This window comes from Bacillus rossius, chromosome 10 (assembly GCF_032445375.1).
Source record: "Bacillus rossius redtenbacheri isolate Brsri chromosome 10, Brsri_v3, whole genome shotgun sequence".
NCBI lineage: Eukaryota > Metazoa > Arthropoda > Insecta > Phasmatodea > Bacillidae > Bacillus > Bacillus rossius.
Window position 1 is genome coordinate 44,806,945 of NC_086337.1, and position 18,724 is coordinate 44,825,668.

At 41.5% G+C, this 18,724-nt stretch overlaps 2 protein-coding genes across 2 annotated transcripts in view; one reads left to right on the forward strand and one right to left on the reverse strand.

Moving 5' to 3' along the window:
- Positions 1-18,724, reverse strand: part of LOC134536057 (homeobox protein Nkx-6.1) — a 557,696-nt gene that overhangs the window by 209,170 nt on the left and 329,802 nt on the right. The window lies entirely within an intron of this gene.
- Positions 8,836-12,481, forward strand: LOC134536056 (fibroin heavy chain-like). Its single transcript, XM_063375584.1, has 2 exons — positions 8,836-8,903; positions 10,337-12,481. Exons 1-2 carry the CDS (start codon positions 8,892-8,894, stop codon positions 12,302-12,304), a joined length of 1,980 nt encoding a protein of 659 aa, XP_063231654.1. The 5' UTR covers positions 8,836-8,891; the 3' UTR covers positions 12,305-12,481.

The following is an 18,724-nucleotide window of genomic DNA, read 5'->3' on the forward strand; positions in this document are numbered from 1 at the left end:
AAATTCACTAAAACAGATGTTACTTTAAAGTTTATAGGCCTAGCTCAACAGTTTGGTGTCTACTTATGTTGTCCTCATAAAAATTCTAAACGAATCAACCATTAGAAAGATTGTACATTTAAAAAATTCAAATATAATTGTTGGTCATATATAAACATATTTACTAGCTAAAGTAATCGGCGTTTCCCAGGCTAAAACAAACACCCTTTTCGTGGGGGTAACCTACATTAGGCAGTCAAAAAATTATAATATTCAAAAAAATTATTTGAAAATTTTTGGCATTAATATTATGTACGATTTCCTTTACAGTGAGAGACTTTTTAGTTCCGGGAGTACCTCTCCCCAACCCCAAACGTCCCACAAACGACTATTTCTTTTGTCATTTACTTCTTGTGCTCTTATGTCTGTTTCCAGGTAGGTCTTTGTTCTTTGTTTTCGTTTCATTTATCTTCGTTCTTCATTCGTTCTATCTCCTTATCTATTCTCTCTTCCAAATTCAGATGTCAAGGATTCTCTTTATCTAGGCACACAGTCTCAGAGAAATTTTTCTTTGCTCATATCATAACATAAGACAGCTGCATATTCACAATATTTTCCTGTGACTACTGAAAGTACCTGGAATGTTCTACCCGAGTCAGACTACAATATTCTCTTTTAATGTTCAAGAAAACATTATTCCGGTACCTTCTGAACTCCCATGCTCAAGTTTGGCAGTGGGATCAGTAATGTCTGACTGGATATGCGTGAATGTGTGTGAATTAGCCTACTATTATAAAATGTATTTATATTTTTATATTAGTTTATATTCTATATTTTTTATAAAATGATCTGTCACAAACAGTTACTAACACATTTTAGATTAAAAAAAAATTATATTTTGTGCTAATTTATTATTTATATATTGATAGTGTTACGTTAGTTTAGCTTGTATTTTATCGTATTTGTAAGTACTTCTCGTTTTTCTTGGTTATAGTATTTATTGAGCTTATCTTACATGTAGCTACTTTGTAAATATTTAAGAGGTCTAATCTAGGGATGACCTTAACTTATACCACATTAAATAAGTCAATGAAATAAAAAAAATAGCGTGTACTTAGGTACACACGTTAGAAGTTATACTTCTATGGCATTACTAAAATGTTAACCTGACAATTTTTAAAACAATTATTATAACACTAAGTATATTTCTGTATACTTGATTCTCCTCAAACGGCTAAAATTAGTCTGTAAATACTTCCAACAAACGAAACGCAACCTTACTGAGCTGATTAAACATTTAAGATTTAACAGTATGACGAACGATGCGTTTTCTCTACGTTTCAACGTTAACTAAGGATTGTCAAAATTGTAATGCGTAATTTTCAAGCTATGTTTATTTATTTTTACGACTATAAAATATAACATTAATTTTTAAAAGGATTTTTTTGTACTGTTATAAATTTTTTACTTTATTATTTTTTTAATACCTATGCGCGGTGTAAATTCTGCGATGTTCACGGAAAGCAATATATATATAAACACGGATGAAATCACGCGGGGCCCGCCATCCTATCGAGATTCCTGAGACTTCCACAGACGGCAGCACCGTGCTGGACACATTTCCGTGTTCCACATCTCCACGGAAATTTTTACTCCTACCGAAGGCCGTGCACCGAGAGCTAAGATGTTTAAACACAAAAATTGGTTGTCTGTAAAGTCGGTTTACGGACGATAGTTTAACCTTGACAACGTCATAACAAAACATTGATGAAATGATTGCATACTTTTATGAATAAAATTGAATCATTTTTATTTTAATAATAAAATAATAAATACTTGAAATTATACTAGTAATCAGATTTTTAAAATGCAAGAATAATTAACCTTTATTGCCGAAATTGTTGTTGTAATAAGCAATGAAACCCACATCAACTTTTCACTTCACTTTATAACCAGTCGACGAAACAGTTCACGTGTAGATGACTTGTAATTAGTTTTAAAAACTGGCGTTTAGCTATAAAGTTTAAATATAATTATGAACAAGTTCTCATATAGATAAACTGTAATCAAATATCTATCATCAATTATATGAATACCATAATTTTTTTTAGTCAATTGTAAGATAACCTATTATAACTGCACTCGCCGACAGCGTAACGGAACAATGAGCGTAACGGGACACGGCGTAACGGAAGCATGTGCGTAACGGGACCCATTTTCGTGCGTGTCAGCCGGCGTTCATCGAATTATTAGACGGTGTCACGTCAAAAATATATATATATATATGTCTTCGTGGCCATGCGTGTCGTCGTCGCGACGCTAGGCCTACTACCCCCTCGTGGCGATCAGGCACCGCCAGGGCGAGCAGGACGCGGCCGCTGCGCTGGGGCGAAGGCACTCGGTGACCAAGGTCCGCGCGAGGGAGGGGGGGGGGGGGGGGGGGGCAGCTGGACCGCCGTCGTCGTCTCGTGCCCGGGGAAGGCTAGGGTTTCAAGCCCGTCAGCGGGGCGCGCGGCTCTCTTCCCCCCTCCACCACCATCACCCCCCTCCACTCCACGGGATCACGTGCTCCGGCCCGGCCGACACGGCGCGAACCACTGACACACTGACTCGGAGCTGAGACCGCCAGCTCGAATATCACACGCGTACGTGAGGCCGGCCGGGTTCGTGAAACTACAATGCAAGAAATAGAAATACGATATATATATATATATATATATATAAAACGGGTATCACAAAGTTAAATTCACCTGATAAACTAAAATAATAAAAAAAACTATTGTCAGACATCATTTAAATGTTTCCGGTGGTAATTTATGTGGCATGAATAAAATTGTTTTCACAAAAAAAAAATTCATTGTTTATAGCGAACAGGTTAGTTTTCTGTAAAATTGCAAAATACGCCAACAATCATGTACATGTAATTATGAAAATTATATATGGTTCTATTTCTATCTATCTATATATATATATATATATATATATATATATACAACTACGACGTTTTCGGATACCCGTTAAAAAAAAAAGAGGCGGGGGTGTTGTCTGTAAAGTCGGTTTACGGACGATAATTTTACGTGTTAACGTGAGTGGAAGAGAGAAAGTAGATGCGTCACAAGCCGAACGCTTTAGGCCGATCGTGCCTCTCTATCGCTTGTTCCGCGCTCTGGCTTGCACGCTCGGCTCAGGCGGAACGTGACAATGAGTCATGCTTTTTCCGTGCGTGCAGCCGGCATTCATCGATTTATAAGACTTTATCACGTCAAAAAAAATCTACGCAAAACGCAAAACTTTCCCATTGATTTCACACATGTGTTGTCAACGGAGTGTTACAATAATTCAACTTTAACATATATAGACTTTCCTTAAGTTTATTCTATTCGATCCAAAATCCTTAAGTAATTGACACAGTGATATTATTAAAAATATTTTTGAAGCTATTACGTCGACAATAAATAATTAAGACGTGCATTAACATTAAAAAAACTGAAATTAATCACAAAATGTACATATATTTCAATACGTGTAACCACATCTGCATGCACATTACAGGTGTAGAAAATTTTTTATTGGTATACTCAAAATGTATATGCGTGAGCAATTGACTTGCAGGACATAAATTTGTATTAATATATATGGGTATAATTGTTGAAATACATCTAGAAATACTTAGCGTACTTGGTATATTTGCATACTTCTCAGCATATATGCTGAAAAAGTATTGGTTTATCCAAGTTTCAAAGGATTTCGAAATCAGAATGAAAGAATTTTATTAAAAAATTCGAGTCTTCATGAACGCACTGCGCCATCCATCTCGGTAGCCTCCTTGTACATTTTATATAATTTTATAAATATATCAAAACAATAAATAAATACATAACAGATTTAACCAATTATTTTTTTGAAAAAAGTAATATATAAATAGAACCATATACAATTATCATAATTACATGTACATGAATGTTGGCGTATTTTGCAATTTTGTAGAAAACTAACCTGTTCGCTATAAACAATGAATTTTTTTTTGTGAATACAATTTTATAGATGCCACACAAATTACCACCGGAAACATTTTGATGATGTCTGACAATAGTTTTTATTATTATTATTTTTAGTTTATCAGGTGAATTTAACTTTGTGATACCCGTTTTAATTTTGACACATATTTTTTTTCACTTATATTTGTTTCAAAGTATTTATTTAGTGAAAGATCTAGTACGGAGACATTCAATCAAGCGCAGACACATGAACACCCCGGCTTCAATTGGGATAAACAATGCCTCGAGCTATCAAGATTGAATGCACGGGCGGTGGTGATCGAACAGACGTGCTTGTTGCTGATCCGAGTGCTTGGATAGGCACATCGCGCGCGCGCACGCACAACCATTACACACATTTCTGTCCCAACGATCTCCGAACCCCATAACAACAGAAAAAGATAATATTTACATTTCTTTCTCCCCCCCCCCCCTAACACGTTTGTTACGTCGCGATAGCGAGGTCCTAATTGGGCGGCCGCAAGCAAACTGATTGCCGGCATTACGGATCCACCACGACGTCTGTTAACACACCTCGGAAGTGGATGTCAAACCATTTTAAACTCTCGAAGGCACACAATGCACTATTCAAGTCCTCGTACCTTCCGCGTTCTTTCTCAGCCAACTTAAATAATTAAACTCGCGTTTGTTTTGTTTGCAAACACTGAAACTTCAATGAAAGACGTCTTAGAAATTATGTTGTTCGACCTTGAGGTTTAAACGAATAGTCAATTACATTAGTTTTACAAAACATACATCATGACCTCGAGTACTTCTTTTATTCACTTAACCCAATGCTCATGCATATTATCAAGCAGATGAATGGTGTATGACAGTGATAATAACATTGTAATCGGAATACTAAATGGGTTCAAATTAAACGTTTTAGGGAGTCACTGTAAATTAATGAGAAATACGTCTAAATGTATCTAGCTAGATAAGATTCCACCTCTGTGGGATCATGTATAGATACTATATCTAGGTAGCCTATATGTAATACAATATGAATAAATAGAACTCACATTTGTGATAATTAACACGCAGCTGTAGGTTCTTAACATACCATTGTTTCTATTTAATAACTATATCACTAGCCTAGTTAATACTCTACTAAGATAATTATTGAGTGTTCATATTTAAAGTAAGCTATTTCAGTACCAGTAAATACGAAGATCGCAGAATAATTTTAACCAAATTTGTTCGTACGTTTCAGGTAATTTTTTTTTAGCAGTTTTTATAGGCTATATAAATACACATGATTGGAGGGTCACAATGGCATAGAATATTTAAACCGAAACCACGATAATTTTAGCTTTCAGGTGACTTTTTAGTGATGATTACCTAACATTAGATGCTAAAGTAGGATTGAAGATATTGATATTCGTCTAAATAATCGCAGATATTTAATATAAATTTGATTGCGAAGTCAAAAATAAACTACTGTTTGCGTGGCAATTTTAACATTAGACACTGGAATAACGAGTGGAGCTATGGAATTGCAATATGCAGAGTGAGTCTGAATTCGAAGGACAAACGGCGACTGCAGGTTCATCACATAAAAAATAAGTTGAAAACATACAAGACATATGGTCTAAAGTGCTTACCAAGGCTGGTAGGCCTATAAGTAGAGACCCGGAAAAATTCGCGGGTTCAATGACCTTCAGGATAGACTCCAATATTCGCTAGACACTCGGGCAAATGCCAACTGTTCATTGGCTGCTGACTTGTGAGTCGTCTCGACTGGGTGGTCTGTGATTCTACACTTCTATGAGTGAGGGTCTATAATTGGCCCTCAGACCTCCAGATTAATAGTGAACCAATGGCAGAAGCAGCACTAAGGTATAATTATTTGAATTTTAGCAAAACACGAAATGAACCCGCGAATTTTTCAGGTCTCTACCTATAAGCCTTTAAAATTGCAAATGAGCCGGTGGTTTTTTGAAAATAATAAAGAAACTATTATAATGAAAAAAAACAAGCGTCTGGATAATGTCTAATCAAACCAAGTTCTACAAAAACTACAAATCCTGTCGCTGAAGTAAAATTATTTAATGAAAATATTTATTTCCTACAAATTTTTGTAAGTAAGTTGTTTATTGACACAGAAAATATACTTATATAAAATGGGGCCTAGCATGTGATGCTTACTACAACGTGAATCATCATATGATCCAGCCATATCGGCTTAATCAATGTGACACATAAGAAAACGAGACTCAGTTTGCTGAAAATTAAAGAAGAAAAACAAGTTACTTATTCTAAAAATATCAGGAAAAATTAAAAAGAAAAAAGAAAACACGTGATTTCCAAGAACACCATTCTTATCCTGTGTCTGTGTTTGTGACAAAGAGGATAAATGCGGTTTTAAAGGCTGATTTATTAATCTCTGGGCTAGCAAGGCAAATAAGAATTGTAAGTAAAATAAAATCGACACGTAGTTTCCCCGTTGAGGCTGTGTCCACACCAATGGATAGGGACCGGAAAAATTCGCGGTTTCAATAGCCTTCAGGATAGACTGCACATTACCCTGTACACTCGGGCAAATAACGCCAGTTCATTGGCTGCTGACTTGTGAGCCGTCTCAGCTGGTTTGTCTGTGATTCGATCCTTCTTTGGTTGAGGGTTTATAATTGGTTGAGATACGTACAGATGAACAGTAAGCCAATAGCAAAATCATCCAAAAGGTATATGTATTTGACTTCTAGCCTATCGCCGAATGAATCCGCGAATTTTTCCGGTCTCTACCAATGGAGGAGCCAGCTGCCCTACCCGAGGAACAGACCTGTCGTTCCGACCAGCCTGAAGAATGCGCGAGAGTGAGATTAAACAAGAGGATGGAGCAGCGACGGAATGTATAACTGGAGGAAACTAAAACCGCACAGCTCATTATAAGTATTTTTTTTTTTTTATAATTTGAGTTTCATAACGAAATTTTTATTTTGATCGCTAACATTAATAACATCCTCTCTACATAAGATATTTTAAATTGGTCGTTGTTATAAACGTTTTATCTTTGAAAGATTTGTGCAATGGGAGTGCATGACTTGATGTAAGTTTTTGGACATACGCCATTGCTTAGCACATGTATGTCTGTAGAAGAAAACTAAAAAAATCACAAATGACAAAAAAAAACACAAATTAAGAATAAATTTTCTTATGTCAAGGATTTAACGCCACACAATACTCCACAACAGGAATATGGTCAACAGACAAAGAAAAACAAAGAAAAATGGACTAACAGAACGAAAAAAACCCACAAATGATGACAGCACAAAAATACCGAACCCAAAAAATTCAGCACAACAGTTGAAACGAGACAAAAAACACAGCAAAACGAAAAGACGAAACAAACACAATAGTTTTCCAAAAAATAAAAAAAAGAGAAACGAAAAAAAAAAATGATGACAGCACAAAAATATTGAACTAAAAAAAAAAAGTTTTGTTGAATATTCGTAGATATCACGACACAAAATTTCTACGTGGACATTGGTATACGAACAACCTGTCACTATGTGGTGCTAACAATAAGAGTATTCGGGTACCGTCCATCCCTTGGAAATGCGTCCTTTAGATTGTGGCTGAATTTGCTAAAAGGGATGTAGGGATGTGTTCGCATTCGTATGTATTCGGATACAGCCATTGTATCACATTTCCGTTCAACGACTTAACGTTCCATTTTCACGTAATTACTGCTACCGAATGAAAGTACACTGAGAGCTAAGATGTTTACAATTAAAAAAAAAATATAGCCAGTCATGGGGATTGTCAACAGAAGTGAAAACTTAAAACTTTGTTTTTAAATGTGTAATATGACATCATTTCTACGCCAAATGTACGTAAGAAAATGATTTTGGTATTATATCAGTACGATGTCAGTGGTATGTAAAAATTACCTAAAAATTCATTACCTAGCTATGACTTACCAGTGATGTCAGACCTAGGACATGTATTCACGTGCTTTCACTTACTGCTACCACAGCCATGTCGGTGATGCGAACTCACAAGATTTTACCCATCCCAAAAAAAAAAAAAAAGTCCAACACGCACATGATATAGTCGAGTATATACAATGTATTAGTGTACATACGCGTATACACGTACACAGGCCGCTGCGATTCACCAGTCTGGCGCAACACGTCACTGGCATGTCGGTGACGCGAACCCCTTTAAGTTTTGCCCCTACCAAAAATCACTTCTACGCGGCTAAATAAGTTTTCAATTCCAAAAAAAAAAAAAAAGTTCTGATCGCACGTAACCGCGTCTTTACCTGAGGCAAGCTGAACACGCAGATCGCCCGTCCTCCTCAGGCCAGGGGGGCGGGGGAGAGAGGCGCCGCGAAGGTGCGTGCGTGCGTGCGTGCGTGCGTGCGTGCGTGCGTGCGTGCGTGAGGCCGGCGCCCGATCGTGCCCGCGAGACGAAGACAACCGCCGTCGAAGGTTTGTTTCCGAAAACAAAACATCGCCGCCCGAAGAACGGTGTCCGGCGCGTCGCAAGCAATTTGGCGGGGGGTGGGGTGGTGGGCGATAAAGGGGGGAGGGGGGGACGGTAGCGCACGTGAGGACCCCTCCGACGAACCAATAACCCGTCGACGTAAACATTAAACATCATTTCCCCCCCTCCCTACCCCCCAAGCGACGGGCAAGTGTGACTGCGGGTCGTAACAAAATAAAAACCCTCTTCCTATTCCCCTCACCCTTCCTTTCTAGCTTTTTTTTTTTTGCCGGGACGGAAAAACTATTTGGCGCGGGTAAAGGGGGGAAGGGGGGGTTGTCCAGGCGCTCGCCGGCTCCGGTATAAATTCCCTGGCCGGACCGCCGACCGTCATACTCGACCCATCCGCCGAGGTTCTAAAAAGCTACGGCTACAACCGCCAGCATGTCATTCAAGGTAAGCAGCACTCGACGACGCCCTAGAAAAATTTGCACACAGTGGCCGGTGCGGGCGATAGGTCCCTCGGGTTCGATTCCGCACCGAGGAAGGCAATGCTGAACCACAACTTAATCGTCCTGCCGTGGAACTCCCCCAACCCCCTTCTCCCACGGGGACGCCTAGGCTTAGGTACTTACACCACCGCGACGTTACGCGCCGTCAGCGTGCAAGTGTCCACAAGGACCACGCTTGATCAAGCACGCCGCCCACCTGGCCACACACACGGAGTGCAGAGCTCCAGAAGAAAAAAAATTGGTTGTCTGTAAAGTCGGTTTACGGACGATAGTTTAACGTGACAACGTCATAACAAAACATTGATGAAATGATTGCATACTTTTATGAATGAAATTGAATCATTTTTATTGAATTATCACTATTTTCTATGGATACAAAGCAGGAGTGAAATGAAATCTACAATTTCATTGATAAATTTACTTTTATTTGCACTCATTAATTCAAAATTGTTTATTACTTTAACGAAAAGATTATTTTAACTATAACTTTTATACGTGTTTGCTATTTAAATTCTTCCAATCTGTGTTATTCTGTTAAGGATAGGACGATGATACGAAAAGTAGGAAACGAATGAGAGTGTTTCAAGTTTAATGTGCCTTGAAAAAGTCAAATCGATGGTTGTTCCAATCGAGTGGAAGAGAGATAGATGCGGCGCAAGCGTACAATGAGCGTAACGGGACATAACGTAACGGGATAATGTGCGTAACAGGACACTTTATCGTGCGTGCAGCCGGCGTTCATCGACGATGACGTCACGTCAAAAATAATAACCCCACGCGATGTGAAGACGGCTCAAGATATCCAAGTGACATATGTTAACGAAAAGGATTTTAAGAATACGCTGAAATAAGTAATGTTAGTTGAAAATGGCTAAAACACGTGTTTTCAGAGTAAGTTTTAGGCATTAAAAACCCGGTACAGATCCTCGAAAGCAGTTAAGGGACTTACATTACACCTTTACATTAATTTCTCTTCCATACAATTTTATGCTAACCATTCGAATTTCATAGTTTCCCTATGCGCAACAAGAATACTGCGCGCCAGTGAACAGCCTTGCGCTTAAGAAATATCAAACAGAATGGCCCTTACCCTGCCTCGCTAGCACAAATACACCCATGACTAGGCGGGCCCCTTAAAGACGTGCTGAGGTTCATTTGGTAAGGTCTGGAAAATACCATTTATCCCTTCCTGGGATTATCAGAGCAACTAACTTTGGGTGGTTTTTAAAAAGTTCAGAGCCAATTCTAATCTTAGATGGCCATTCTTCTTTAGGGTTTCAGCTGAAAACCGTGTGAAAATATGCAATAGCACGAGTTTTAAAATTAAAACAAAGAAAACCTGATAACTTTTTCATCCATATACGTACTGTTTTTCAGATAATTACCTTGACGGTTCTACTGGTCGCTCAAACCTACGCCAGATGTGGGTACCCCTGGATCACGCAGCTGCCATGGTATCCTCCGTACCCGTGGTACCCGCAGCACCCAGGATACCTCGACGCTCTGGGAGGTGCCGCCTCCGCTTCCGCCGCCAGTTCTGCGGCAGCCGCTGGCGGCTCTGGTGCGGCGTCTTCATCCGCTTCTTCCGCCGCCTCCGGAGCAGCGACGGCGGACCCGGTCTACGGGTCCAATATTAACGGTATCTACGGAGGAGGCTTTGTCTACCCGGGGTACATCCCCGAGTACCTGTACCCGGGTGCCATCGGCGGGTCCTCTGCGGCGGCGGCTAGTTCTGCGGCGGCCGCAGGCAGTTCGGGGGCGGCATCTTCATCCTCGACTTCAGCAGCCTCTGGTGTCTCGTCGCTAGACCCGATCTACGCGCCATCCTTCGGCGGATGTGGCTGCGGCGGTATCTACGGAGGAGGCTTGGTCTACCCTGGATACTTCCCCGAGTACCTGTACCCAGGTGCTATTAGTGGCCAGGCGGCGGCGGCGGCGGCGGCGGCGGCGGCTAGTTCCGCTGCTGCAGCTGGAGGTTCAGGTGCGGCGTCTTCATCCGCTTCTTCAGCCGCCTCCGGAGTGGCGACGGCGGACCCGGTCTACGGGTCCAATATCAACGGTATCTACGGAGGAGGTTTTGTCTACCCGGGGTACATCCCCGAGTACCTTTACCCGGGTGCCATCGGCGGGTCCTCTGCGGCGGCGGCGGCGGCTAGTTCTGCGGCGGCCGCAGGCAGTTCGGGGGCGGCATCTTCATCCTCGGCTTCAGCCGCCTCTGGTGTCTCGTCGCTAGACCCGATCTACGCGCCATCCTTCGGCGGATATGGCTGCGGCGGTATCTACGGAGGAGGTTTGGTCTACCCTGGATACTTCCCCGAGTACCTGTACCCAGGTGCTATTAGTGGCCAGGCGGCGGCGGCGGCGGCGGCTAGTTCCGCTGCTGCAGCTGGAGGTTCAGGTGCGGCGTCTTCATCCGCTTCTTCAGCCGCCTCCGGAGTGGCGACGGCGGACCCGGTCTACGGGTCCAATATCAACGGTATCTACGGAGGAGGTTTTGTCTACCCGGGGTACATCCCCGAGTACCTTTACCCGGGTGCCATCGGCGGGTCCTCTGCGGCGGCGGCGGCGGCTAGTTCTGCGGCGGCCGCAGGAAGTTCGGGGGCGGCATCTTCATCCTCGGCTTCAGCCGCCTCTGATGTCTCGTCGCTAGACCCGATCTACGCGCCATCCTTCGGCGGATATGGCTGCGGCGGTATCTACGGAGGAGGTTTGGTCTACCCTGGATACTTCCCCGAGTACCTGTACCCAGGTGCTATCAGTGGCCAGGCGGCGGCGGCGGCGGCGGCTAGTTCCGCTGCTGCAGCTGGAGGTTCAGGTGCGGCGTCTTCATCCGCATCTTCAGCCGCCTCCGGAGTGGCGACGGCGGACCCGATCTACTCCCCGTCCTTCGGTGGCGTCTACGGAGGAGGCCTGATCTACCCGGGGTACTTCACCGAGTCCCTGCACGCGGGCGGTTCTGCCGCCACCAGCTCCGCGTCGTCGGCCGCGTCCACCAATCACGGACCCCAACTGACGGGCTTCGTCGGCGGCGGATTCGGCTACAACCACCCTGCCGTCGCCGGGTTCGTCGCGGCGTCGTCGTCGGACGCCGCTAGCTCCTCCTCCTCCTCCGGCGCCGCCGCCGCCTCGTCTTCGACCTCCTCCGCTTCCTCGGGGGCCGATCCGGCGAGGGGCGGCTGGGTCAGCTTCGGGTACGCGCCGTTCCCCGGCGGCTACGGCGTCACGGCGAACTCCGGAGCGGCGGCGGCCGCGGCGGCGTCATCGGCGTCCACGGCAGGCGTCCAGGGCTACCCTCTCTCGAGCCCGCTGTACGGGGGCGCCTACCCCTGGCCGTGCGGCTGCTGACGGCCCCGGTCAACTTCCGAAACTCGCGTCCCGTGATGCATCTCGTCGGCTGTCCCCAAGGAACACGAAGAATTAATCATCCGTATTCATGTTTTATAATGCATGCATAAACCATAGTCCATTTGTATATATTTTTTAATCATTGTTGCAAATAAAATATTCGAAAAATAAAAAAAACTACTTTTAATCCTATTGACCTTTTTCTCCACATAACGAATAAGCATCCTTGTATTTTATTGTTGTTACATTTTTGTTATTAATAGACACTGCGCCGGCAAAGAGGTAGTATCGCCTCCCGTCATAACGATCAATGTTTTATGTTTGATTTAAAAAAATTGATCGAAACATATAAGTGTAATTAATTACGTATTTTAAAACGGGAAATATTTTAAGAAATATCGAAGCAAAAAAAATATTTTAATGGTTTATAAGTGCTTAACTTTCATGATCGTAAATCTAATATACCTATACAAGAAAAAAAATCACCTCTATTTAAGCTTTCTAGTCAGTTGGCAACATCAAGAAGGAAAAGTATGTGCGGAACGTGCGGATCATTGAGAGTTCACCTTTAAGTTTCGACCTACACGTCATGTATGATTTGTTCTAATCCCAGATGTTTACGAAGAACGACTTAAAAAAAAATATATATATATATATATATATATATATATATAAGTTGTACGCATTACCTAACTGTTGTTAACACATGAAAACAACTTCTAGTAGAAAAATTTTTTTGCCACAAATTAGAGGATGGAAAATTTTTTACTGCAAATCTGGCCTAACTTTCACAAACAGCAATCAACTTGTAGACAATGTCTGAATAAAAAGGTTAAAATCTAAACTCGATATAAAAGAAATTTCCCCAATATGTGCAACGAAACAAAAAAAAAACAGCGACGTGTAAACATTCAGTGCTTGGTCTTCCGAAAGATTTCATAATTTTCCCGTTCTGAATGTTTAGAATTCCTTAGTAACGATTGTACAAATTCCCACCAAGTTGTATTTTTTGGCCTCTGATTTAGTTGAAGCACCACTCCGTAAGCTGCGTATTCAATAATAACTAGGTGCTTTGAGAACATCACGTGGCTAACAGTTTTCCGTAAACTCGCATCTCAAGTTTAGCCCTTTCCCCAAAAGAAAATCGATAGCAGTTTGTTAAAAAAAAAAATAAAAAAAAAAAATAAAAAAAATGACAGGAACATATTCCACCTATATATGTGTGTGTGTTTATATTGATTTATTCGTGCCGAAAAAGGTTTTAAGATTATCTGTCGCTCCACGAAAGTGGACCTGACTCGTGGGTAGCCAGGTCGCTTTCAGGCCAAGTAATTACCGTCATTAGTGCGCGCGGAGTTTCCTGGTTGATGGTTGTCATGGGGGCGGAGAGGGGAGGGGGGAAACTGGAGAGGAGGTAGTTTTAAGGGTTCGTGGAAGCCACGAGCTCGCCGGTGGAGCAGTATGAGGCGGGGAGAGAGGCGAATATTAAAAGCTGTCACTTGCCATCAGGGCCGAGGGTTTTCGGTGGGTGGTACCACCGTCGAGGGATATGAAAAAGGGGGATGGGGAAGGGAAGGGAAGGATGACAGCGCATTTAATCTGCAACCCCTCGCTTCTTTGTTCGACTCGGCGGTGCCCTACACCCCCCCCCCCCCTTCCTTACCGACCAAAATGGTAACCACGCCACTGCCTGATCCAGATAGAACAGCCCGGTTCTCCGCCCAGAGGAGAAGGATGTTCCGCAAGTTTGTTCAGTACCCACCCTCCCCCGCCCCCTCAAAGAGTCGGTTTCCATGATGCGGTCTTCTGTGACTGTAGACCCACTCTCTTTCGGGGTAGAGAGAGAGACCAAAGTACTGAACGTCTTTAGAAAAAAAAACTTGTGGTGTACACAGGCAGAACCACGAAGTTAGAAGTTATGGAGAGACTGTGTGAAATATATATACACACAAACATACACACACACATACACACTAGCAGACCCGGCCACACGTTGCTGTGGCATTTTACTGAAAATAATAAAAATTCAATCAAAATGAGAAAATAAAAAGCAAGCACTTAATACATAGCTATTTTTTTAATTTTTATAAACTTAGATTATAAAATTTGCAGGAAAGGTAGAATTAATTAATACTTACAAATTTTTTAACATGAAATAAAATTTGATGAACTCTGATTCTCTAGCTAATATTATTTGTTTTATTATTATATCTGTAGATTGACAACTAAAGATAGATATCAATAATTGTAAACACGTGAGAATAAAATCAAAAAAATACAAAAAAAAACAAGTTACGTAGTACATTGATCAACGAATATGTGCACAACATGGAGAAAAATAAAATTTGAATTGAAACGTAGCGCCATCTATGAGATATTTATGTCAGACAGTACAACAATTGTCTGTAAAAAACTGATTAAGGCGCCATCTGTTTGAGACTTATGAAACTTACGATTAGTAACACCAATCGACATTGATAATCAGTTATTTTTATTAATTATAAATTATTAAGACCATTAATCGAAATAAAAACTATCCTATCTCTCAAGTTGGAAAACATTACACATAAATGCCAATTATCATCAAAATCGGTTGACTTGGTGAAGAGTTCACTGGAAACAAACATCAGGACACTGGATTTATATATATTAAAATATATATTTTAATTTAATAACATTGATGTTGAAATGAGGAAGACAACACATTCCCCCTTAGAATGACATTACGTATCTTGGTTATAATGGAGTTAAATGCTGATTCCCCGGCTGATTCGTTGTTATCACTACTTCGTAGCACACTACTTCGCACTACACCCCCCCCCCCCCCTGCCTTTTGCCACGCACACAACAACGATCTTCGCACACGAAGCCCGCTCGTCGCCTGCTATCGCTCGCCAAGGGGTTACTTACCCTCTTCACTCGTGGCTTTAGGAATTGTCAGGAGACGACGTGCTGTGACGTAGTTGAAGTCCGCTTTTTAATCTCGCCATCGCCATATTGTTCCGCACCGAAACATTTCGGAAATGGTGCTTGGTAACGTCAGATGATGGTAAGTAAGTATGGATAGGAATCTCTGTCGTCAATAAGTAGGGACCGGAAGAATTAGCGGGTTCAATGACCTGCAGGATGAACTCCATAGTTCTACGTACACTCGGTCAAATGCCACCCACTCATTGGTTGCTGTCTTGTGATACGTTTCAGCGTAGCAACCTGTGATTAGATAAAGTTTTGGTTGGGTGTTTCTCATTGGCCCAGAGTCATCCAGGTGAGTTGTGAACCAATAGCAGAGGCAGCACTGAGGTATAACGATTTGTATTTTAGCCTATCGCGAAATGAATTCGCGAATTTTTCCGGTCTCTATCAATAAGTCACTTTCATGAAAATACTCATTTAAAACTGTTTCCACGATGAAAACACTACATTTCAAACAATGTTTTGGGCGTCCAACCATATGGCGCAACGATTAGCTTAAGAATAAAACTGCTTCACACAGTTACCATGTCATCATGCAGACAGGGCCATCCCCCGAACACCATGGTAATGGGAGGCCATTATCTTGGTCTCTACAAACTTTAGAACTTTCGCAACCAGAACTATGCTTCCCGACATGTCCATTGTTAATGAGAGGCCACGAACTTTGCCATTACAAACTTTAGAATTCACGTAGCCAAAACTAATTTTACCAGCATGTCTATTCCTTTTTTATAGGGAGAGAGAGAGAGAAAGAGAGAGAGAGAGAGAGAGAGATAACGCTGTTGGGATTTATTTGACCTTTTTATTATTTTTTAACTTGGTTTTGAACAGTTTTTTTTTTTTTTTACGTGAGCGAGTTTTTCATTACTCGGCAGTGATGCTTAAACATCTCACCTTATTAACGAGCAAACTCATATTTTCTCATATTGTTCATGTTGAAATAAACTTTTACTACGAAACTCGTACACGAAATTTAATGTAGAATTCATTAAACTAATACTGACCGTTGCAAACAAATAAAATAGTCGCTTTTCAAATACCAAAAATTCTGGATGCGAATCACACATACTTTCTGCTCCTGTTGCTATAATTCGCTGCCTGAATCGTAAACTTTGCTTGCCACCATCAAACGCAGATAGTAATGAGCAGTACGAAACAACAGGGAATTTTAAACTGTTAGAACCGGCTGCGATTTAACCCCGGCTTTGTACCTGATTTTCAACAGGATTTTTTTAATACTGCCCAGCCTGTTAAAATTCACTAAACAGTTAATAATACTATAATGTTTCTGCACACGTTAGAAGTTATACTTCTATGGCAGTAATTAAATATTAACCTTAAACATTTTAAAACACCTAATAAAACACTAACTATATGTTTGTATATTCGGTTTTGGTTAAACGACTGAAACAAGTCAGTATATACTTCCTACAAAACAATCTAAACATTATTGAGCTGATTAAAATTTATTATATTACAATGTTATTAAAAAACTTAATAAAATAAGACTTTCAGGTACGATATTTGAACCACGCTCCTGGTATTTTAAGCACGCGCTGTACCGCATGCGCTGTTTAGCCTCTCGATAAATTAGGAGGAGAATATGTATTATAATATTTGTAACGTCAGTTTTCTTAGGTATTATAAAACTTGTGATTACTTTTTTACTGTGGACATTTTAGTTTACCAAACATATTCCAGGGTAGTGTCACTATCATAAAGTTTAATTTGGCACACAAACACGTTTGGTATGTCCCCTATTATTTACGAACGTAACTACATGTGGGTTTGTGTTGCTACATGTGAGTCCGCCATTTTTGTGGCGCATATACGTTAAACGACTGCCGTTTCATTGTTCACTAAATTACTCCTAACAAATGCCACGTACCGGGAGCTAAGATGTTTACACATTTAAAAAAAAAAAAAAAAAAAAAAGTCGTAAAGAAGCCTGTCGTGGCGTTGCCACAGAATGTGTCTTCAAAAAGCCAGTCACAGAGGCGAACACGCGCTTGGCGACGCTTCGAAATTGGTCCTTGTGGTCATCCTCTCCCGGTGCAGAAGTCGTCGTGCGGCTGTACCTTGCAAAACTGATCCCCTCCCCTTCCTAAACCCGCTGTGACGAATAGGGGGGTTAAGCTGTCCCATCTCTCTCCCTGCCACGCCCCATCAGGTCAATACCCACGGGTGCGACCCCCCCCCCCCCCCCGGGGGGGGGGGGTGTGAAGGAGGGTGTGGAGATGATACGAGAAGAGTTTGGCTGGCGCACGTTTGCCAAACACTTTGCGCCGACGAGATAAGGCTTCGACAACCCTCCGCCCTGTTGCGGCAGCGGGGACTCGGCGAACGCAAGACCCGGCATGTGTGAACGTGCGAGCGAAGCTCTGAGGTTGCCGATCACTGCTAGGTGGATGGTTTCTTACACATTAACTGTTTACATGTTTTACGACTTCGGATTTACTTACAAGGGGGAGGGCACAACTACTTGGGGGAAATTCACTTCGGGATGAGCCTCGGTGCACCCTTTAGGGCAGTGGTTCCCAAACTTTTTCAGCTGGCGACCAACCTTTCCTTATAGGAATACCTCCACCGTCTATCGGTCCATTGTGGAGTAAAAACATTACTTGTATCGTATCCCTTCCTTATGTATGTATATAATTTACCATCAATTATTGCAAATATAAATACCATATAAGTATATGTTTTTTTAAGACACCGATTGATTATTGATAAACAATTTGTGTTCAAATTTGAAAATGGTTGACAAAATTTAAGCACTTTGTAGCAAAACATTTATTTACTTAACAACACATATGTTTTTCCACACAATTTTATTTGTATAGATTGATAGTTTTAGGATCGAGTGGCGACCCACCTGTAACCCTTCCGCGACCCACCGTTTGGGAACCGCTGCTTTAGGGTGCTCACCTCTTTTATATAATAAAGAAAAAAAGGCCAGCCAATTCAGAGAGAGAGAGAGAGAAAAAAATTCCTTTGAAAATTTAAGCACAGATTATAGGTATATGTATGTACTAGATAAGTTTATCTCTGACTTGATGTAAGTTTTTGGACATACGCCATTGCTAAGAACTTTTTCTGTTGAAGAAAAACTAAGTAACAAACAAAATAAATAAATAAAAAACCCAAAAAAGACAAAAAACACACAAAATTAAGCAAACAATTGCTGTTGTCAACAAGGATATGAACACCACAAAATATTCCGAAACGAAAGGGCTACATCTTGCTCAGCCAATGACAGACGAGCTGTCTCCCCATTGGCTGTGCACCATGTAGTTAAAGCGGATTGGTTATGGTGGGTTGAGTTTATCACTGGCGAATGGCGCAGCGGCCTAGGTGGTAACACAATTGCTTGCCGCCACGACACTTGTGTTTCGATTCTCGCTGAATGTAACTATTTTTAATTATATAATTTTTTTAATAAAATGCTGT